The sequence below is a fragment of the Coffea arabica genome, chromosome 6e (assembly GCF_036785885.1).
Source record: "Coffea arabica cultivar ET-39 chromosome 6e, Coffea Arabica ET-39 HiFi, whole genome shotgun sequence".
Lineage (NCBI taxonomy): Eukaryota > Viridiplantae > Streptophyta > Magnoliopsida > Gentianales > Rubiaceae > Coffea > Coffea arabica.
In genome coordinates this window covers 48840553-48863958 of record NC_092321.1, presented here as the reverse complement: position 1 = coordinate 48863958, position 23406 = coordinate 48840553, and the positions used below count along the sequence as shown (strand labels likewise).

At 27.8% G+C, this 23406-nt stretch overlaps 1 protein-coding gene and 1 long non-coding RNA gene across 2 annotated transcripts; both read right to left on the bottom strand.

The window, feature by feature from the left end:
- Positions 1-2218: 2218 nt before the first annotated feature.
- On the bottom strand, positions 2219-3173 carry LOC113696015 (ubiquitin-like-specific protease 1). Its single transcript, XM_072056241.1, has 5 exons — positions 3153-3173; positions 2803-2898; positions 2579-2719; positions 2378-2487; positions 2219-2294 (listed from the first exon to the last, which is right to left on the bottom strand). Exons 1-5 carry the CDS (start codon positions 3171-3173, stop codon positions 2219-2221), a joined length of 444 nt encoding a protein of 147 aa, XP_071912342.1.
- A 42-nt stretch (positions 3174-3215) lies between these two features.
- On the bottom strand, positions 3216-3624 carry LOC140009712 (uncharacterized). Its single transcript, XR_011817251.1, has 3 exons — positions 3554-3624; positions 3382-3470; positions 3216-3305 (listed from the first exon to the last, which is right to left on the bottom strand). It is a non-coding gene; the product is annotated as an uncharacterized lncRNA (long non-coding RNA).
- Positions 3625-23406: the final 19782 nt, after the last annotated feature.

The window sequence follows — 23406 nt, the reverse complement described above, 5'->3', positions numbered from 1 at the left end:
TGTAATAGACTTGTCTTAGTTTTCCTACTACTCCCACTTACTCTTAGTTCTCCTACTATTCCCACTCACTCTAAATAACCATTGTACTCAAAGTCTTTGTAGAAGTGGATTTCATCATTACAATAAAGTCTTCAAGGTTGGAATTCATTACAAGCTTCCGTTAGTCACTCAACAATCAAAAGTAAGTCCAACTACTTATGTTTATTGCATTTCAATACCTGGGAAAGAAGTGGTATCAGAGCCACACCCTTGTTTAATTTGCATACGTATATGTAAACTTTGCATTTACATTTACTTTATTTGAATTACGTTTCTATTTTAACTTGGCTATCTCATGCATTTATGTTACATATTTTATTAAACTTTACTGAAAACGTTGGTAAGACTTGATGCTTTGTTAGACCGTTGGTAAGTCCAGGATAGGATGTTCCAGGCATAGGCTCGGTTGTTCCCGTCTAAGTAAAATTTAATTAAATATTAAGCATGGCTGCATTTCTTAGACAATTAAAAATAGGATCTAATTCAAAGCAAGAAAATGTAGTACAAAGTCATGAATATCATATGCCTATAAACAATTCAGATTGGACAATCCCAGAAGAAAAAATTGAACACATTTATAGAATTGGCCCTTTAGATTTCAAAACTGCTTTATCAGTCAAAACCCATGAAGAAACAATATCTATTCAAGAAGAATATCAAACTATACAATTATTAAATCATAGTACAATTCAAAAATATTTAAGTAAAGGATATCGTTATATTCATATTGGATTAATACAAATTGCTGTAAAGCCCTTATTCCATTTAGGAGTTGATGCTCCAATATACCTAGCTTTAAGAGACACTAGACTCAAAAGATATAAAACATCTTTATTATCAATGATTCAAACTAATGTTTGCAACGGACCAATATATTTTAACTGTGCTCCAAATTTTTCAATAGATTTAACAGACCCTCATATATTAAATTCAGTTATACTAGATATTCATCTACAAGGAAATGAATTTGAAAAACATACAAAGAATTTTGCAATAATATACAGAATATATTATAGACCTTTATCTTCACATTTAAATCCAAAATTCATAATGACTCCAACTCTTAAAGACGAAACAACTTTATTACAAGTAGATGCAGATCGACCTACTACATATATTCCAAAAAGATTAAAATGGAATGAAATTACTATACCTAGTGAATTTGAAATTAAAAATCCACAAGTAGCAAGAAATATAGAACAAACTACTGCAGAAGATATTATAGAAAAATCGGATGGAAGTACTTTAATAAGATTTACATCATTAAGAGAAAGACTAGAATCATCTTATTCATGGTTACCAGCTAGACGTTCAAATTATGAGTCATCTGAAATTAATTTCCCTATGGAAAGTACATCAAATTTTAAATATAAAACTCCTATTCCAGAAGTTGTAAATCAAAATAAATCTGACTATTCCCCAACACATTCTCAAATGCAAGGAGAAATAAATGTTATAAATAGACCATATAAAATAAATCATAAATATTTACAAGAAGATTTTGATGATGAAGAAAACACAGAAAAAAGAATTTGGTTTTTTCAATTAGAATCAGAATATAAAAAAAAATTAATATTAGAATGGAAAATAGAAATAGAAAAACAAAAGTTTGACTTTCCTTTCTTTACATGGTTAACATTTTACACATCAAAATTAGGAATAAGTGATGTTTATAATATTCCACAAATAAATGTTCAAACTAATTTATATAAAAAATGGAAATTGAAAGATGATCAAATATTAACATCAATACACCCTCCATTACAAGAAGTAAAAATTAATCTAGGAAAAGGAGAAGTAATAGCCTCACCTTTTAAAAAGGGAAGAGAAGCTGAATCAAGTACAAATAATTTAATAAATCTTGAAGATCTTAAAAAAGTTTATCAACAAAATAATTATACAAATCAAATTCTTCATACAATATCTCAACATATGGAAGTATTAAATACAAAAATTGATACACTAAAGAAACCAGATTTAAAATTCCCAAATGATATATCAGCACCTCATTTTCAACCTAGAAGTCTGACAAGAGAAAAAGAACAAGATTTAGTACAAAGTATTAGTACTCAAAAGATAAGTAATACAGATAATTTATTAAATAAAATATCTAATGCATTACAAAATCTAACTACAGATTCAAAACCAACAACACCCAAAATAAATTTTGATGACCCCATCAAAGCAACTTGAAGCCAGACTTAACATCACCACAATGTTCCATGAATTTTGCAATGTAAATCCCGCAATCACTGCTGAACAAGGAAAAAAAATTAATTTTCCAGATCAAGTCACATTAAATAAATTCGTCTTATGGTAAAGTAACAATAACTCCTACCCATTGCCCTGTTTGGGACAATTTTCAGGCATAGTAAATTTGTAGTTGTTCACATCTCCTTTATGTCCATGGCCAAATCCATATGACAGTGCCTCTTCAATTGCTGCACACTGCTCAAATATCATTAATTGGAGACATCAATCATTGTGTAGTTCTAGTTACAGGAAATGTAACAAGATTAAGCACCTAGTTGACACTCACAACAATCTTGGCATTATTCTCCCTTTCTTTGTTAACAGCATCGCTATCAGGTGCAGAGTCGCAAATGAAAACCTGACGGCTAATTATGTCTATGATACATAAGTACCAATGTTCCTTGTTCCAGTTCATGGGTAAACAAATCTAACACAAGTTAACCAAAAAGAGTCCAATTAGCAATCAATTTGAGACATCATAATTCAATCTAGTTATCTCATGCGCTTTACCTTCTCGCACTCATTGATAGGGCCCCCGAAACTTGATTCAGTTAGATAGTTCCCGTATATGCCTTCGGGACGAGTAGTATCATGAAGAATCAATTGCTGCAGTATTATACTATGTGTCTTTAATTAAAAAAATCATTATCTAGCAGAACTTCTTATAATTAAAATAAAAGGGGTACAATGATGAATTTTATAACGAGTAGCCTTAATATTTTCACCTCTAAGTAAGCTGGTAGGTACCAAACTCTCCGGGAGCCTTTCAAATCCCTTCTCCCTCTGAGTGTTAATAATGCACTATAACAACTCAATACCTATGGCAAAAAGAATAAAAAAAATCTCCCGCATGCTAAGACCTTTCTAATTGACATATCCATTTTTAAATACCAAAATACCAATATTGACAAAATCAGAGTGGCTTCACCTCTGCGTGGATCCAACGGCCAGGCCTAAGAGACCTCAATTGCGATCGGGTAGCCTTCTGTCCTAACATTGATACTAAAGTGGTGCTACATAAATAATACATATTAATCTATACAATTAATATTTCAATTATCAACTACAAAAACCCAAAGTCAAACTTACTATCTTGGCAATCTGTTATCAAAAAGCAGATCAATTAGTCTTGCACGTGTTTCCGGTGGTAATTCCCCATCTCTAGTACTATTATCTCCCTATAATAAGTATGGTTAGCCACTTGTTTAGACATAAATATCAAACAGTAACATGCAAATCATTTTTATAATTATTTACGTACTATTTCGATTGGACAATCTGGATTATCGCCATTGCATGGTTGCTTCCTCTTCTTGCAGCATCGGGCCTGTTGAAATTGAAACTTTAGTAGAATTCTAATCACCTTAAACTATCATCGGTAATTATGCAGGTAACCTTTGTTTGAGTCAAAGACACACAACAAAAGCTACCTTTTTAGGCTTTGGAGAAGCATTCTTATTCTTGAAAAGTCTCTTGCTCGCTGGGGAGATTTGAATTTTATGCTTTGGTACAACCCCCTGACTAGTCATATTTAATAGCCTAGCCTTCACAGACCCTGTGGAAGACATCTCTGAGTCCGGATTTGCAAGTCCAAGAGCCTTATTGATGCAAGTTTTTCTGGGCATTTTGTCATCCATTGAAGACACCCTGAGTGAGGCTTCCTTTTCAGCTACTACCTCCACATTGTCCGCCTTCACTGGAGAAGTCACATCTATGGAAGTATCCCTCTCATATTCAACAAATCTGGATGTTAGATCATTTTCTTGGTTTTCTGTTTGAGGGAGTATATTCCATGCAATAGGCTCTTTAAAACAAATAGGGTTGCATTTTGGCTTGTACTTCCTTAAATAGTTCTTGCACACGCCATTTTTGCTGTTAACAGCATTTCCATTCCCTTCCCCTAAACTAATTGCAGTCGTTTCTTTGTCCCCAGCTCTTTCTATAAATCTTTTCATCTCACTAATTATTGCTCTTGCATTGTCTTCAACGACTGTGCCATGTTACACATTGAATCCTGAATTTCTTTGTATTCCTCTTTCAACTCCCTGGTGGAATCTTCAACTTCGTTCATCCTTTTTCCAAGGTTACAGTTTTGACTTTCTTCCCCATGCTGAGCAGTGTAACAAACAGAATCATCCGCAATTACCTCAACCTGTAATGAATGTATATAATTATCCTTCATTTATATGCTTATTTCTGGTAACAAAATGAAATAAAGGAAAAAATCCAACCACCAAAATTTTGTGCCAAAAAAAAAAATTACCTCTATTCCATCCATGACACCAAGATGTTTTAATCTACTGATCCTTCTTTGCAGTCTATCATTGCCCCAGAATTGTATCCGAGGTTTTGCACGGATATGCAAAGGGATATATGCATCGCCATGAATGGAGAAGTGCTCCATGTAGAATAGCTGCATTTATGTAACAAGTTAGACATAAACCAAAGCTAATTTTACAATTGCAATTTAAGTGACTCCTTACCATCAAAAAGACAACACAGCCATCCACTTGCTCATCTTTCATCATTTTGGCATTTCTTATTCCAATTACCAATTCATCAAGAACGAACTTAGCCCAATTCATATGCTCTATTAGCTCTACCTCATGCAAAAAAGGAATGAAGGTCCTTTTCACCAGAATATCACTTCTAGGAGCCAGAATTTTGCCTATTACAAGAAGTGCGAACTTCACTTTGAACTCTACCCCTGAAGTTTGCATAAACAAGAGACTTTTTTTCAGGTCAGCCAAGACAACTTCTCCGTCTTTAACGGTTATGTGAAGTTCTTGTCCCAACAGATCATTTGTATACCAATCTTTCTCTAAGGCTGCAATGTTGACACCATTTGCTGACAAACCCAACACATGCTCTACATCCTCTGTCATAACTTTGATGCAACACCCATGGATATCGAGAGTACGGCATTCGCAATTAAAATTATTAACCAGCCAAAATAAGAACTGCCCATCTTCATGCAAAGCTTGCAAGTTTAGCAAAGAACCAAATCCCAATTTGGTCACTGCTATCCTCTGTTCACTATTCAGATTATCAATCACTTCCCTAACTGTTTCTGTTGACGTACTACTCCTCCAACTTGCCTGTGAGATTCAAGTTACATTTATTGCCATCGTTAATTAATGTCTTAAATACTTCCAGTCATATCACATTACAAGTATACTTCATACCTTTGCTGCACATGCTTGATATTTTGGCAAGCCATCTTCCGAAGCCATTGTTGTGTTTTTCTCTTCATTGCGATTGGGTCCTGGAGAGCTTGTGTGGTGAAAATTTTTTATCCCACATTCTGTTTCCTCCGCCTCTGATGATAACAAATTTACAAAGGACAAGCTTGGCCTTTCAGAACTCATTTCCCTTTGTTCAAATCAATCTAGAAGCAACATTCTGTTTTGCACCAGAATTCATTGAGACGGCGCCGCACACTCTGCTTGGTTATTGACTAAAACCCTAAATCTCTTGGGAATAAAGTTTATTGAAAAGGATTTTTTGGAATAAAGAGAAGTCCATTCATTAGGAGAACAAACTTTCTTTATAATACACTTGGAATGACTAATAATATTTGGATTCTTTTTATCTGGAATGGGGTAAATCTCTACAGATTGAGTATCTGTAAGGATTAATTCATAATAATCTAGATTTTTTGAAGGGTCATCTGGTTGCCAATAGCATTTTGGAGGAAAGATCCTTTGAGTAACTTGATGAAGAGTAGAGTATATGGGTATTTCTTGGAATCTAGTTAAAGTAATATGTTGAGTAAATGGCTTTGTAAAATAAGTATTTCCTTGAGATTTTTCTGGGGATTTTGCCAGTTGTTGAATGGGTCTAATTGGAGAAGTAATTGGAGTACAGTTAAAATATATTGGTCCGTTGCAAACATTAGTTTGAATTATTGATAATAAAGATGTTTTATATCTTTTGAGTCTAGTGTCTCTTAAAGCTAGGTATATTGGAGCATCAACTCCTAAATGGAATAAGGGCTTTACAGCAATTTGTATTAATCCAATATGAATATAATGATATCCTTTACTTAAATATTTTTGAATTGTACTATGATTTAATAATTGTATAGTTTGATATTCTTCTTGAATAGATATTGTTTCTTCATGGGTTTTGACTGATAAAGCAGTTTTGAAATCTAAAGGGCCAATTCTATAAATGTGTTCAATTTTTTCTTCTGGGATTGTCCAATCTGAATTGTTTATAGGCATATGATATTCATGACTTTGTACTACATTTTCTTGCTTTGAATTAGATCCTATTTTTAATTGTCTAAGAAATGCAGCCATGCTTAATATTTAATTAAATTTTACTTAGACGGGAACAACCGAGCCTATGCCTGGAACATCCTATCCTGGACTTACCAACGGTCTAACAAAGCATCAAGTCTTACCAACGTTTTCAGTAAAGTTTAATAAAATATGTAACATAAATGCATGAGATAGCCAAGTTAAAATAGAAACGTAATTCAAATAAAGTAAATGTAAATGCAAAGTTTAAATATGCGTATGCAAATTAAACAAGGGTGTGGCTCTGATACCACTTCTTTCCCAGGTATTGAAATGCAATAAACATAAGTAGTTGGACTTACTTTTGATTGTTGAGTGACTAACGGAAGCTTGTAATGAATTCCAACCTTGAAGACTTTATTGTAATGATGAAATCCACTTCTACAAAGACTTTGAGTACAATGGTTATTTAGAGTGAGTGGGAATAGTAGGAGAACTAAGAGTAAGTGGGAGTAGTAGGAAAACTAAGACAAGTCTATTACAACTTCTGATATTTTTTCGCCGATGCCTGTCTTCTGAATCTTGAATCTATTTATAGAGGCTCGGTTCTGCATTTCATCTTCATTTCAATTTTGCTTTCATTTGTTGTGGCCGACATTCTTTTTCAAAAGTCATTTGGATTTTGTCCACCGATGGGGTCATCAAAAGGATCAAAAGTAGATTCTGATGATCCTGCTGGCTCCTCTATTTTGTCTTCTTCTTTTGGCTTTTGTAAATAATTCAGATATTCTTTCAGCATCTCGGGATTCTGCATGATTTGCTTTATTAAAAAGTTACTGGCTGTTTCTTCGGATGCCATTTCCGTCACCTTTTCTTTGTCTCTTTTTGGAGTGAGTGGAGTTGGTGTAGTGGTTGGAATGATTGTTGACTGTCTTGTCTCCTTTTGAGTAGTGGTAGTAGCTGTCCACTTTAATTTGTCTCCAGTGGTCAGGAATCTGATCACATTAGTTTGATCGCCAAATTCTTGATTGAATCCAGTCCACCATTTTATTTTGAATTCTCTTACCAATGACACTGGCAGAGGTTTTTCTAGTTCTTGATGAATTTTGAAACTCCAGCAAAATATCCATGGCACTTTGAATTCCATGTGGAATAAAATTGGTCTTGTATATTCTTCCCCCTTTGCTCTTTTTAGGTATGTTTGAAATCCCATGAGAACATTTGGAGGTAGAATCTCTGGTTGGGGTCCAAACCATTTCCACCAGTGATTGAACCAAATTGGGAATTCTTTGCTGCAACTATCTTTGAATGTGAAGAACCAGGAATGGTTGAATGGTCTAAAAAGGAAAGCACGATACCATGCCATTTTGTAATCTTGATATGTAAATCCATCTGGAATAAAGTTTACTGAAAAGGATTTTTAATTTCAAATTCACTAGGTATAGTAATTTCATTCCATTTTAATCTTTTTGGAATATATGTAGTAGGTCGATCTGCATCTACTTGTAATAAAGTTGTTTCGTCTTTAAGAGTTGGAGTCATTATGAATTTTGGATTTAAATGTGAAGATAAAGGTCTATAATATATTCTGTATATTATTGCAAAATTCTTTGTATGTTTTTCAAATTCATTTCCTTGTAGATGAATATCTAGTATAACTGAATTTAATATATGAGGGTCTGTTAAATCTATTGAAAAATTTGGAGCAGAAATAACTAATCCATTTTTCTTAACTATTTTTAGAAATATACTTAAATGTTTAAAATGTTGTTCTAATGATTCTGAAAATATTAATACATCATCTATATAGACTATGCTGAATGAACTATAAGGATTGAAAATATCATTCATTATATTTTGAAATTCTGATGGTGCATTTTTTAATCCAAATGGCATAACTTTCCATTCATAATGTCCAAAAGGTGTTGTAAATGCTGTTTTGTATCTATCTTTTGGATCTATTAATATTTGCCAATATCCTGATTTCATATCAAATTTTGAGAATATTTTTGCATTAAATAATCTATTAAGCAAATCTTTTTTGTTGGGAATAGGATATCTAATCCATTGTAAAACTTTGTTTAAAGGTTTATAATTTATTACTAATCTTGGAACTCCTCTTTCTTTTTCAGCTTGATTCATTACATAGAATGCAGCACAACTCCAAGGTGATTTTGAAGGTGTTATTAATCCTTTATCTATTAATATTTTTATTTCTTTTTTACAAAATTCTAGTAGCTCAGCATTCATTTGTATTGGTCTAGCTTTTGTTGGAATATTTTTTTCATTAAAATCTTTTTCATAAGGTAATTCTATCATATGTTGTTTTCTATCCCAAAAAGCATTAGGAATGTCTGCACAAATTTCTTTTTTAAATAATTCTTCTAATTCTGATATTCTTTTTTGCATTTTAATATCATTTAGTTGTTCCTCAATTTTTAAATAAGATTTTTCTTCTTTAATATAGTTTATTTGTTGTTGTACTTTAGTAATAGTATTTATTGTTTTATATATTGAAGATGTTTGTAAGGTTTGTAATTCTCTTTGTCTTATTGGAGTTAAGAATTTAAAGGTAATGATTTTTCCCATTATATTTACTGAAATTCCTTCATTGCTTACTAAAAATGGATAAATTTGAATTAAAAAAGGTGTTCCTAATATAACATCATGATTTATATTGTTTACAATTATGAAATTATGTCTAATGCAATATTCATTATTACATATTGATCCTTTTGTAAATTTATATTTTACTTCTAAATCTTCTCCATTTGCTGCCATTAGTTTTTCTTTTGTTCTTTCACAATATTTAGTTGGAATTATTCCTTCTTTAATACAACTTGTGTCAGCTCCACTATCAATTAGAGCTACAAATGTTTCTTTGAAATCTTCAACTGTGATAGTTACTAAAGCGAACCATTTTTGAAAAGTCATTTTTTCTATAGTATTTATATATTGGTCTTCTCTTACTGGGTTTTCTGCTATTAATATTTCATTCGTTTCAGTATTAGAAGTTGAAGGTTGATTGTTATTTATTAATGTTATTTTTGATTCTATTTCCAAATCTTTTAGTTTTAATTCTATGATTTCTTGTTGTAATTGTTTTACTTGTATTTTTAAATTATTAATTTCGGATTGAAGATCCTTAGTAGTTTCTTTTTTCATTATATTTATATTTGGATATTTATCTATTAATTTTGAAATGCTAAAGGGTTCTATTATCTTTGGCATTTTATCTTCTTGAATAATTAAGCTTTTTAATCTTTCTAAATATTCTTTTTTAGCTATTGGGTCTTCAATTTTTTCTATTATATCTAATAAAAATTCTTTATCTTCTTTTTTAGTTATAACATTTATATATTTTGGATTACAGTTACAATCTTCTTCACTTTCGGAACTAGTAATATCATCATAATAGTCTTCTTCAGAACTTTTATCTTTTTCATTTATTAACAAATTTATTAATTTATTTTTAATTTCTTCGTCATTTACACAGATTTCTGCAATTTTTTCTTTTAATCTACATTTGTTTGCTTTATGTCCTATTTTACCACATTTGTAACAAACAATTTTCTTTTTAATGAATTTCTTTCTTTTAGTTGGTTCATTTTCCTTAGATTTTATATGTCTTGGTTTCTTGGAATATTTTTTAATTCTCTTTTTATATGCTGATGGTGATTTGATTCGTTTAATTCCAAATGCATCACAGAATGATCCTACTTCTTTTTGTTTTGATCCATATTTTATTTGTAATCTTAATTCTGAACATAATATTAATCCTTCTTTTTTCACAAAAGCAAATAATTGTCCAAAAGTAATATTTTCGAATGAAATTACATCTGTTCCCATTTCATATATTGAGTCTCCATCATATTTAGTTGTTCTAAATTTTGATCTTTCTTCATATTGAATATCTGGAGGACTTGGTCTAGGATAATAATTTTTTGAACTTACCATTTTCCAATTTTTATTATTACTATAGTTCTTTCTTTTTATTCTATTTATTTGATTATTTTCTTCTTCAAATTGATTTTCTATTGGTAAAAGTATATTTTCTTCTATGTCTGAATTTGCTGATTCTTCTGATAAATCTTCTAATTCTTCAGTAGAGTTTTCTTCTATTATTTGGTCTAAGGTATTTATTTTGGGTGTTGTTGGTTTTGAATCTGTAGTTAGATTTTGTAATGCATTAGATATTTTATTTAATAAATTATCTGTATTACTTATCTTTTGAGTACTAATACTTTGTACTAAATCTTGTTCTTTTTCTCTTGTCAGACTTCTAGGTTGAAAATGAGGTGCTGATATATTATTTCAAAATAAATAATTTGCAAGAAATGGGAATGGCGAGATTAGCCTATAAAATTAAAAATCCACAAGTAGCAAGAAATATAGAACAAACTACTGCAGAAGATATTATAGAAAAATCGGATGGAAGTACTTTAATAAGATTTACATCATTAAGAGAAAGACCAGAATCATCTTATTCATGGTTACCAGCTAGACGTTCAAATTATGAGTCATCTGAAATTAATTTCCCTATGGAAAGTACATCAAATTTTAAATATAAAACTCCTATTCCAGAAGTTGTAAATCAAAATAAATCTGACTATTCCCCAACACATTCTCAAATGCAAGGAGAAATAAATGTTATAAATAGACCATATAAAATAAATCATAAATATTTACAAGAAGATTTTGATGATGAAGAAAACACAGAAAAAAGAATTTGGTTTTTTCAATTAGAATCAGAATATAAAAAAAATTAATATTAGAATGGAAAATAGAAATAGAAAAACAAAAGTTTGACTTTCCTTTCTTTACATGGTTAACATTTTACACATCAAAATTAGGAATAAGTGATGTTTATAATATTCCACAAATAAATGTTCAAACTAATTTATATAAAAAATGGAAATTGAAAGATGATCAAATATTAACATCAATACACCCTCCATTACAAGAAGTAAAAATTAATCTAGGAAAAGGAGAAGTAATAGCCTCACCTTTTAAAAAGGGAAGAGAAGCTGAATCAAGTACAAATAATTCAATAAATCTTGAAGATCTTAAAAAAGTTTATCAACAAAATAATTATACAAATCAAATTCTTCATACAATATCTCAACATATGGAAGTATTAAACACAAAAATTGATACACTAAAGAAACCAGATTTAAAATTCCCAAATGATATTTTGAAGGCTAGGAGAATCTCGTTGAGTTCTCAAATAATTTGTGTATTCACGATCATTTCTTTGAGCCATCATTGCTGGATCCATGTCCTTGTAGGAATTCTCTGGTTAGAAAATCTGGTAAAGAATTATTTTCTCCTTTAATAAATTCTATATCAAAATCAAATACAGATAAAATAGCTTGCCATCTAGCAAATATTTGTTTTGAAATAATATTTTGAACATCTTTTTGTAGAATTTCTTTTGCAGATTTGCAGTCTATTCTAATTAAAAATTTCTTATTGTATAAGTCATCCTGAAATTTTGATATACACAAAACTATAGATAGAATTTCTTTTTTAATAGTTGAGTAATTCTTTTGAGGATCTGACCAAGTTCCTGAATGAAATCTAACTAATTCTTCTTTTGAATTATCTATTGTTTGTTTTAATATTCCTCCGTATCCTAATTCTGAAGCATCTGTTTCAACTATCATGAATGCTTTAGGATGAGGTAGGCACAAACATGGTAATGATTCTATTTTTGCTTTTAAATATTTTATTTTTTGAGTATGTTCTTCTGTCCAAGGTTTTGGGTTTTTCTTTAATCTATTAAATAATATAGAACATTCTTGTCTTAATTTAGGAAAGAAATCTGCTATATAATTTAAGCATCCTAAAAATCTTTGTAATTGATTTTTCTCTTTTATCTCATCTGGAAATTTAGTAGCGAATTCTAAAGCTCTATTTATTGGCTTTATTGTTCCTTGATATATATTATGTCCTAAAAATCTTATTTTTGTTTGAAATAATTTCATTTTTGGAGCAGAAATAACTAATCCATTTTTCTTAACTATTTTTAGAAATATACTTAAATGTTTAAAATGTTGTTCTAATGATTCTGAAAATATTAATACATCATCTATATAGACTATGCTGAATGAGCTATAAGGATTGAAAATATCATTCATTATATTTTGAAATTCTGATGGTGCATTTTTTAATTCAAATGGCATAACTTTCCATTCATAATGTCCAAAAGGTGTTGTAAATGCTGTTTTGTATCTATCTTTTGGATCTATTAATATTTGCCAATATCCTGATTTCATATCAAATTTTGAGAATATTTTTGCATTAAATAATCTATTAAGCAAATCTTTTTTGTTGGGAATAGGATATCTAATCCATTGTAAAACTTTGTTTAAAGGTTTATAATTTATTACTAATCTTGGAACTCCTCTTTCTTTTTCAGCTTGATTCATTACATAGAATGCAGCACAACTCCAAGGTGATTTTGAAGGTGTTATTAATCCTTTATCTATTAATATTTTTATTTCTTTTTTACAAAATTCTAGTAGCTCAGCATTCATTTGTATTGGTCTAGCTTTTGTTGGAATATTTTTTTCATTAAAATCTTTTTCATAAGGTAATTCTATCATATGTTGTTTTCTATCCCAAAAAGCATTAGGAATGTCTGCACAAATTTCTTTTTTAAATAATTCTTCTAATTCTGATATTCTTTTTTGCATTTTAATATCATTTAGTTGTTCCTCAATTTTTAAATAAGATTTTTCTTCTTTAATATAGTTTATTTGTTGTTGTACTTTAGTAATGGTATTTATTGTTTTATATATTGAAGATGTTTGTAAGGTTTGTAATTCTCTTTGTCTTATTGGAGTTAAGAATTTAAAGGTAATGATTTTTCCCATTATATTTACTGAAATTCCTTCATTGCTTACTAAAAATGGATAAATTTGAATTAAAAAAGGTGTTCCTAATATAACATCATGATTTATATTGTTTACAATTATGAAATTATGTCTAATGCAATATTCATTATTACATATTGATCCTTTTGTAAATTTATATTTTACTTCTAAATCTTCTCCATTTGCTGCCATTAGTTTTTCTTTTGTTCTTTCACAATATTTAGTTGGAATTATTCCTTCTTTAATACAACTTGTGTCAGCTCCACTATCAATTAGAGCTACAAATGTTTCTTTGAAATCTTCAACTGTGATAGTTACTAAAGCGAACCATTTTTGAAAAGTCATTTTTTCTATAGTATTTATATATTGGTCTTCTCTTACTGGGTTTTCTGCTATTAATATTTCATTCGTTTCAGTATTAGAAGTTGAAGGTTGATTGTTATTTATTAATGTTATTTTTGATTCTATTTCCAAATCTTTTAGTTTTAATTCTATGATTTCTTGTTGTAATTGTTTTACTTGTATTTTTAAATTATTAATTTCGGATTGAAGATCCTTAGTAGTTTCTTTTTTCATTATATTTATATTTGGATATTTATCTATTAATTTTGAAATGCTAAAGGGTTCTATTATCTTTGGCATTTTATCTTCTTGAATAATTAAGCTTTTTAATCTTTCTAAATATTCTTTTTTAGCTATTGGGTCTTCAATTTTTTCTATTATATCTAATAAAAATTCTTTATCTTCTTTTTTAGTTATAACATTTATATATTTTGGATTACAGTTACAATCTTCTTCACTTTCGGAACTAGTAATATCATCATAATAGTCTTCTTCAGAACTTTTATCTTTTTCATTTATTAACAAATTTATTAATTTATTTTTAATTTCTTCGTCATTTACACAGATTTCTGCAATTTTTTCTTTTAATCTACATTTGTTTGCTTTATGTCCTATTTTACCACATTTGTAACAAACAATTTTCTTTTTAATGAATTTCTTTCTTTTAGTTGGTTCATTTTCCTTAGATTTTATATGTCTTGGTTTCTTGGAATATTTTTTAATTCTCTTTTTATATGCTGATGGTGATTTGATTCGTTTAATTCCAAATGCATCACAGAATGATCCTACTTCTTTTTGTTTTGATCCATATTTTATTTGTAATCTTAATTCTGAACATAATATTAATCCTTCTTTTTTCACAAAAGCAAATAATTGTCCAAAAGTAATATTTTCGAATGAAATTACATCTGTTCCCATTTCATATATTGAGTCTCCATCATATTTAGTTGTTCTAAATTTTGATCTTTCTTCATATTGAATATCTGGAGGACTTGGTCTAGGATAATAATTTTTTGAACTTACCATTTTCCAATTTTTATTATTACTATAGTTCTTTCTTTTTATTCTATTTATTTGATTATTTTCTTCTTCAAATTGATTTTCTATTGGTAAAAGTATATTTTCTTCTATGTCTGAATTTGCTGATTCTTCTGATAAATCTTCTAATTCTTCAGTAGAGTTTTCTTCTATTATTTGGTCTAAGGTATTTATTTTGGGTGTTGTTGGTTTTGAATCTGTAGTTAGATTTTGTAATGCATTAGATATTTTATTTAATAAATTATCTGTATTACTTATCTTTTGAGTACTAATACTTTGTACTAAATCTTGTTCTTTTTCTCTTGTCAGACTTCTAGGTTGAAAATGAGGTGCTGATATATTATTTCAAAATAAATAATTTGCAAGAAATGGGAATGGCGAGATTAGCCTATAAAATTAAAAATCCACAAGTAGCAAGAAATATAGAACAAACTACTGCAGAAGATATTATAGAAAAATCGGATGGAAGTACTTTAATAAGATTTACATCATTAAGAGAAAGACCAGAATCATCTTATTCATGGTTACCAGCTAGACGTTCAAATTATGAGTCATCTGAAATTAATTTCCCTATGGAAAGTACATCAAATTTTAAATATAAAACTCCTATTCCAGAAGTTGTAAATCAAAATAAATCTGACTATTCCCCAACACATTCTCAAATGCAAGGAGAAATAAATGTTATAAATAGACCATATAAAATAAATCATAAATATTTACAAGAAGATTTTGATGATGAAGAAAACACAGAAAAAAGAATTTGGTTTTTTCAATTAGAATCAGAATATAAAAAAAATTAATATTAGAATGGAAAATAGAAATAGAAAAACAAAAGTTTGACTTTCCTTTCTTTACATGGTTAACATTTTACACATCAAAATTAGGAATAAGTGATGTTTATAATATTCCACAAATAAATGTTCAAACTAATTTATATAAAAAATGGAAATTGAAAGATGATCAAATATTAACATCAATACACCCTCCATTACAAGAAGTAAAAATTAATCTAGGAAAAGGAGAAGTAATAGCCTCACCTTTTAAAAAGGGAAGAGAAGCTGAATCAAGTACAAATAATTCAATAAATCTTGAAGATCTTAAAAAAGTTTATCAACAAAATAATTATACAAATCAAATTCTTCATACAATATCTCAACATATGGAAGTATTAAACACAAAAATTGATACACTAAAGAAACCAGATTTAAAATTCCCAAATGATATTTTGAAGGCTAGGAGAATCTCGTTGAGTTCTCAAATAATTTGTGTATTCACGATCATTTCTTTGAGCCATCATTGCTGGATCCATGTCCTTGTAGGAATTCTCTGGTTAGAAAATCTGGTAAAGAATTATTTTCTCCTTTAATAAATTCTATATCAAAATCAAATACAGATAAAATAGCTTGCCATCTAGCAAATATTTGTTTTGAAATAATATTTTGAACATCTTTTTGTAGAATTTCTTTTGCAGATTTGCAGTCTATTCTAATTAAAAATTTCTTATTGTATAAGTCATCCTGAAATTTTGATATACACAAAACTATAGATAGAATTTCTTTTTTAATAGTTGAGTAATTCTTTTGAGGATCTGACCAAGTTCCTGAATGAAATCTAACTAATTCTTCTTTTGAATTATCTATTGTTTGTTTTAATATTCCTCCGTATCCTAATTCTGAAGCATCTGTTTCAACTATCATGAATGCTTTAGGATGAGGTAGGCACAAACATGGTAATGATTCTATTTTTGCTTTTAAATATTTTATTTTTTGAGTATGTTCTTCTGTCCAAGGTTTTGGGTTTTTCTTTAATCTATTAAATAATATAGAACATTCTTGTCTTAATTTAGGAAAGAAATCTGCTATATAATTTAAGCATCCTAAAAATCTTTGTAATTGATTTTTCTCTTTTATCTCATCTGGAAATTTAGTAGCGAATTCTAAAGCTCTATTTATTGGCTTTATTGTTCCTTGATATATATTATGTCCTAAAAATCTTATTTTTGTTTGAAATAATTTCATTTTTGGAGCAGAAATAACTAATCCATTTTTCTTAACTATTTTTAGAAATATACTTAAATGTTTAAAATGTTGTTCTAATGATTCTGAAAATATTAATACATCATCTATATAGACTATGCTGAATGAGCTATAAGGATTGAAAATATCATTCATTATATTTTGAAATTCTGATGGTGCATTTTTTAATTCAAATGGCATAACTTTCCATTCATAATGTCCAAAAGGTGTTGTAAATGCTGTTTTGTATCTATCTTTTGGATCTATTAATATTTGCCAATATCCTGATTTCATATCAAATTTTGAGAATATTTTTGCATTAAATAATCTATTAAGCAAATCTTTTTTGTTGGGAATAGGATATCTAATCCATTGTAAAACTTTGTTTAAAGGTTTATAATTTATTACTAATCTTGGAACTCCTCTTTCTTTTTCAGCTTGATTCATTACATAGAATGCAGCACAACTCCAAGGTGATTTTGAAGGTGTTATTAATCCTTTATCTATTAATATTTTTATTTCTTTTTTACAAAATTCTAGTAGCTCAGCATTCATTTGTATTGGTCTAGCTTTTGTTGGAATATTTTTTTCATTAAAATCTTTTTCATAAGGTAATTCTATCATATGTTGTTTTCTATCCCAAAAAGCATTAGGAATGTCTGCACAAATTTCTTTTTTAAATAATTCTTCTAATTCTGATATTCTTTTTTGCATTTTAATATCATTTAGTTGTTCCTCAATTTTTAAATAAGATTTTTCTTCTTTAATATAGTTTATTTGTTGTTGTACTTTAGTAATGGTATTTATTGTTTTATATATTGAAGATGTTTGTAAGGTTTGTAATTCTCTTTGTCTTATTGGAGTTAAGAATTTAAAGGTAATGATTTTTCCCATTATATTTACTGAAATTCCTTCATTGCTTACTAAAAATGGATAAATTTGAATTAAAAAAGGTGTTCCTAATATAACATCATGATTTATATTGTTTACAATTATGAAATTATGTCTAATGCAATATTCATTATTACATATTGATCCTTTTGTAAATTTATATTTTACTTCTAAATCTTCTCCATTTGCTGCCATTAGTTTTTCTTTTGTTCTTTCACAATATTTAGTTGGAATTATTCCTTCTTTAATACAACTTGTGTCAGCTCCACTATCAATTAGAGCTACAAATGTTTCTTTGAAATCTTCAACTGTGATAGTTACTAAAGCGAACCATTTTTGAAAAGTCATTTTTTCTATAGTATTTATATATTGGTCTTCTCTTACTGGGTTTTCTGCTATTAATATTTCATTCGTTTCAGTATTAGAAGTTGAAGGTTGATTGTTATTTATTAATGTTATTTTTGATTCTATTTCCAAATCTTTTAGTTTTAATTCTATGATTTCTTGTTGTAATTGTTTTACTTGTATTTTTAAATTATTAATTTCGGATTGAAGATCCTTAGTAGTTTCTTTTTTCATTATATTTATATTTGGATATTTATCTATTAATTTTGAAATGCTAAAGGGTTCTATTATCTTTGGCATTTTATCTTCTTGAATAATTAAGCTTTTTAATCTTTCTAAATATTCTTTTTTAGCTATTGGGTCTTCAATTTTTTCTATTATATCTAATAAAAATTCTTTATCTTCTTTTTTAGTTATAACATTTATATATTTTGGATTACAGTTACAATCTTCTTCACTTTCGGAACTAGTAATATCATCATAATAGTCTTCTTCAGAACTTTTATCTTTTTCATTTATTAACAAATTTATTAATTTATTTTTAATTTCTTCGTCATTTACACAGATTTCTGCAATTTTTTCTTTTAATCTACATTTGTTTGCTTTATGTCCTATTTTACCACATTTGTAACAAACAATTTTCTTTTTAATGAATTTCTTTCTTTTAGTTGGTTCATTTTCCTTAGATTTTATATGTCTTGGTTTCTTGGAATATTTTTTAATTCTCTTTTTATATGCTGATGGTGATTTGATTCGTTTAATTCCAAATGCATCACAGAATGATCCTACTTCTTTTTGTTTTGATCCATATTTTATTTGTAATCTTAATTCTGAACATAATATTAATCCTTCTTTTTTCACAAAAGCAAATAATTGTCCAAAAGTAATATTTTCGAATGAAATTACATCTGTTCCCATTTCATATATTGAGTCTCCATCATATTTAGTTGTTCTAAATTTTGATCTTTCTTCATATTGAATATCTGGAGGACTTGGTCTAGGATAATAATTTTTTGAACTTACCATTTTCCAATTTTTATTATTACTATAGTTCTTTCTTTTTATTCTATTTATTTGATTATTTTCTTCTTCAAATTGATTTTCTATTGGTAAAAGTATATTTTCTTCTATGTCTGAATTTGCTGATTCTTCTGATAAATCTTCTAATTCTTCAGTAGAGTTTTCTTCTATTATTTGGTCTAAGGTATTTATTTTGGGTGTTGTTGGTTTTGAATCTGTAGTTAGATTTTGTAATGCATTAGATATTTTATTTAATAAATTATCTGTATTACTTATCTTTTGAGTACTAATACTTTGTACTAAATCTTGTTCTTTTTCTCTTGTCAGACTTCTAGGTTGAAAATGAGGTGCTGATATATTATTTCAAAATAAATAATTTGCAAGAAATGGGAATGGCGAGATTAGCCTATAAAATTAAAAATCCACAAGTAGCAAGAAATATAGAACAAACTACTGCAGAAGATATTATAGAAAAATCGGATGGAAGTACTTTAATAAGATTTACATCATTAAGAGAAAGACCAGAATCATCTTATTCATGGTTACCAGCTAGACGTTCAAATTATGAGTCATCTGAAATTAATTTCCCTATGGAAAGTACATCAAATTTTAAATATAAAACTCCTATTCCAGAAGTTGTAAATCAAAATAAATCTGACTATTCCCCAACACATTCTCAAATGCAAGGAGAAATAAATGTTATAAATAGACCATATAAAATAAATCATAAATATTTACAAGAAGATTTTGATGATGAAGAAAACACAGAAAAAAGAATTTGGTTTTTTCAATTAGAATCAGAATATAAAAAAAATTAATATTAGAATGGAAAATAGAAATAGAAAAACAAAAGTTTGACTTTCCTTTCTTTACATGGTTAACATTTTACACATCAAAATTAGGAATAAGTGATGTTTATAATATTCCACAAATAAATGTTCAAACTAATTTATATAAAAAATGGAAATTGAAAGATGATCAAATATTAACATCAATACACCCTCCATTACAAGAAGTAAAAATTAATCTAGGAAAAGGAGAAGTAATAGCCTCACCTTTTAAAAAGGGAAGAGAAGCTGAATCAAGTACAAATAATTCAATAAATCTTGAAGATCTTAAAAAAGTTTATCAACAAAATAATTATACAAATCAAATTCTTCATACAATATCTCAACATATGGAAGTATTAAACACAAAAATTGATACACTAAAGAAACCAGATTTAAAATTCCCAAATGATATTTTGAAGGCTAGGAGAATCTCGTTGAGTTCTCAAATAATTTGTGTATTCACGATCATTTCTTTGAGCCATCATTGCTGGATCCATGTCCTTGTAGGAATTCTCTGGTTAGAAAATCTGGTAAAGAATTATTTTCTCCTTTAATAAATTCTATATCAAAATCAAATACAGATAAAATAGCTTGCCATCTAGCAAATATTTGTTTTGAAATAATATTTTGAACATCTTTTTGTAGAATTTCTTTTGCAGATTTGCAGTCTATTCTAATTAAAAATTTCTTATTGTATAAGTCATCCTGAAATTTTGATATACACAAAACTATAGATAGAATTTCTTTTTTAATAGTTGAGTAATTCTTTTGAGGATCTGACCAAGTTCCTGAATGAAATCTAACTAATTCTTCTTTTGAATTATCTATTGTTTGTTTTAATATTCCTCCGTATCCTAATTCTGAAGCATCTGTTTCAACTATCATGAATGCTTTAGGATGAGGTAGGCACAAACATGGTAATGATTCTATTTTTGCTTTTAAATATTTTATTTTTTGAGTATGTTCTTCTGTCCAAGGTTTTGGGTTTTTCTTTAATCTATTAAATAATATAGAACATTCTTGTCTTAATTTAGGAAAGAAATCTGCTATATAATTTAAGCATCCTAAAAATCTTTGTAATTGATTTTTCTCTTTTATCTCATCTGGAAATTTAGTAGCGAATTCTAAAGCTCTATTTATTGGCTTTATTGTTCCTTGATATATATTATGTCCTAAAAATCTTATTTTTGTTTGAAATAATTTCATTTTTGGAGCAGAAATAACTAATCCATTTTTCTTAACTATTTTTAGAAATATACTTAAATGTTTAAAATGTTGTTCTAATGATTCTGAAAATATTAATACATCATCTATATAGACTATGCTGAATGAGCTATAAGGATTGAAAATATCATTCATTATATTTTGAAATTCTGATGGTGCATTTTTTAATTCAAATGGCATAACTTTCCATTCATAATGTCCAAAAGGTGTTGTAAATGCTGTTTTGTATCTATCTTTTGGATCTATTAATATTTGCCAATATCCTGATTTCATATCAAATTTTGAGAATATTTTTGCATTAAATAATCTATTAAGCAAATCTTTTTTGTTGGGAATAGGATATCTAATCCATTGTAAAACTTTGTTTAAAGGTTTATAATTTATTACTAATCTTGGAACTCCTCTTTCTTTTTCAGCTTGATTCATTACATAGAATGCAGCACAACTCCAAGGTGATTTTGAAGGTGTTATTAATCCTTTATCTATTAATATTTTTATTTCTTTTTTACAAAATTCTAGTAGCTCAGCATTCATTTGTATTGGTCTAGCTTTTGTTGGAATATTTTTTTCATTAAAATCTTTTTCATAAGGTAATTCTATCATATGTTGTTTTCTATCCCAAAAAGCATTAGGAATGTCTGCACAAATTTCTTTTTTAAATAATTCTTCTAATTCTGATATTCTTTTTTGCATTTTAATATCATTTAGTTGTTCCTCAATTTTTAAATAAGATTTTTCTTCTTTAATATAGTTTATTTGTTGTTGTACTTTAGTAATGGTATTTATTGTTTTATATATTGAAGATGTTTGTAAGGTTTGTAATTCTCTTTGTCTTATTGGAGTTAAGAATTTAAAGGTAATGATTTTTCCCATTATATTTACTGAAATTCCTTCATTGCTTACTAAAAATGGATAAATTTGAATTAAAAAAGGTGTTCCTAATATAACATCATGATTTATATTGTTTACAATTATGAAATTATGTCTAATGCAATATTCATTATTACATATTGATCCTTTTGTAAATTTATATTTTACTTCTAAATCTTCTCCATTTGCTGCCATTAGTTTTTCTTTTGTTCTTTCACAATATTTAGTTGGAATTATTCCTTCTTTAATACAACTTGTGTCAGCTCCACTATCAATTAGAGCTACAAATGTTTCTTTGAAATCTTCAACTGTGATAGTTACTAAAGCGAACCATTTTTGAAAAGTCATTTTTTCTATAGTATTTATATATTGGTCTTCTCTTACTGGGTTTTCTGCTATTAATATTTCATTCGTTTCAGTATTAGAAGTTGAAGGTTGATTGTTATTTATTAATGTTATTTTTGATTCTATTTCCAAATCTTTTAGTTTTAATTCTATGATTTCTTGTTGTAATTGTTTTACTTGTATTTTTAAATTATTAATTTCGGATTGAAGATCCTTAGTAGTTTCTTTTTTCATTATATTTATATTTGGATATTTATCTATTAATTTTGAAATGCTAAAGGGTTCTATTATCTTTGGCATTTTATCTTCTTGAATAATTAAGCTTTTTAATCTTTCTAAATATTCTTTTTTAGCTATTGGGTCTTCAATTTTTTCTATTATATCTAATAAAAATTCTTTATCTTCTTTTTTAGTTATAACATTTATATATTTTGGATTACAGTTACAATCTTCTTCACTTTCGGAACTAGTAATATCATCATAATAGTCTTCTTCAGAACTTTTATCTTTTTCATTTATTAACAAATTTATTAATTTATTTTTAATTTCTTCGTCATTTACACAGATTTCTGCAATTTTTTCTTTTAATCTACATTTGTTTGCTTTATGTCCTATTTTACCACATTTGTAACAAACAATTTTCTTTTTAATGAATTTCTTTCTTTTAGTTGGTTCATTTTCCTTAGATTTTATATGTCTTGGTTTCTTGGAATATTTTTTAATTCTCTTTTTATATGCTGATGGTGATTTGATTCGTTTAATTCCAAATGTATCACAGAATGATCCTACTTCCTTTTGTTTTGATCCATATTTTATTTGTAATCTTAATTCTGAACATAATATTAATCCTTCTTTTTTCACAAAAGCAAATAATTGTCCAAAAGTAATATTTTCGAATGAAATTACATCTGTTCCCATTTCCTTTTGTAAATTATCCATTATCCTTTGAGAAAATAAACTTGGTAATCCTGTTATGAATCTTTCTTTCCAGAATGAAGCATTACAATCTGGTCTTCTTAATACATTTGTTAAAAACATATCTTTATACCATCTAAAATCTGATAATGTTGGG

Bases quoted from the DNA above. Each gene is read 5' to 3' on its own strand.
- LOC113696015 (XM_072056241.1), bottom strand. From the start codon at position 3,173: ATGGATATGTCAATTAGAAAG. The intron at 2,720-2,802 runs GTAAAGCGCATG...AACTTGTGTTAG, and splicing joins CTATCAATGAGTGCGAGAAG to ATTTGTTTACCCATGAACTG. The intron at 2,488-2,578 runs GTGAGTGTCAAC...ATATTTGAGCAG, and splicing joins AGAATAATGCCAAGATTGTT to TGTGCAGCAATTGAAGAGGC.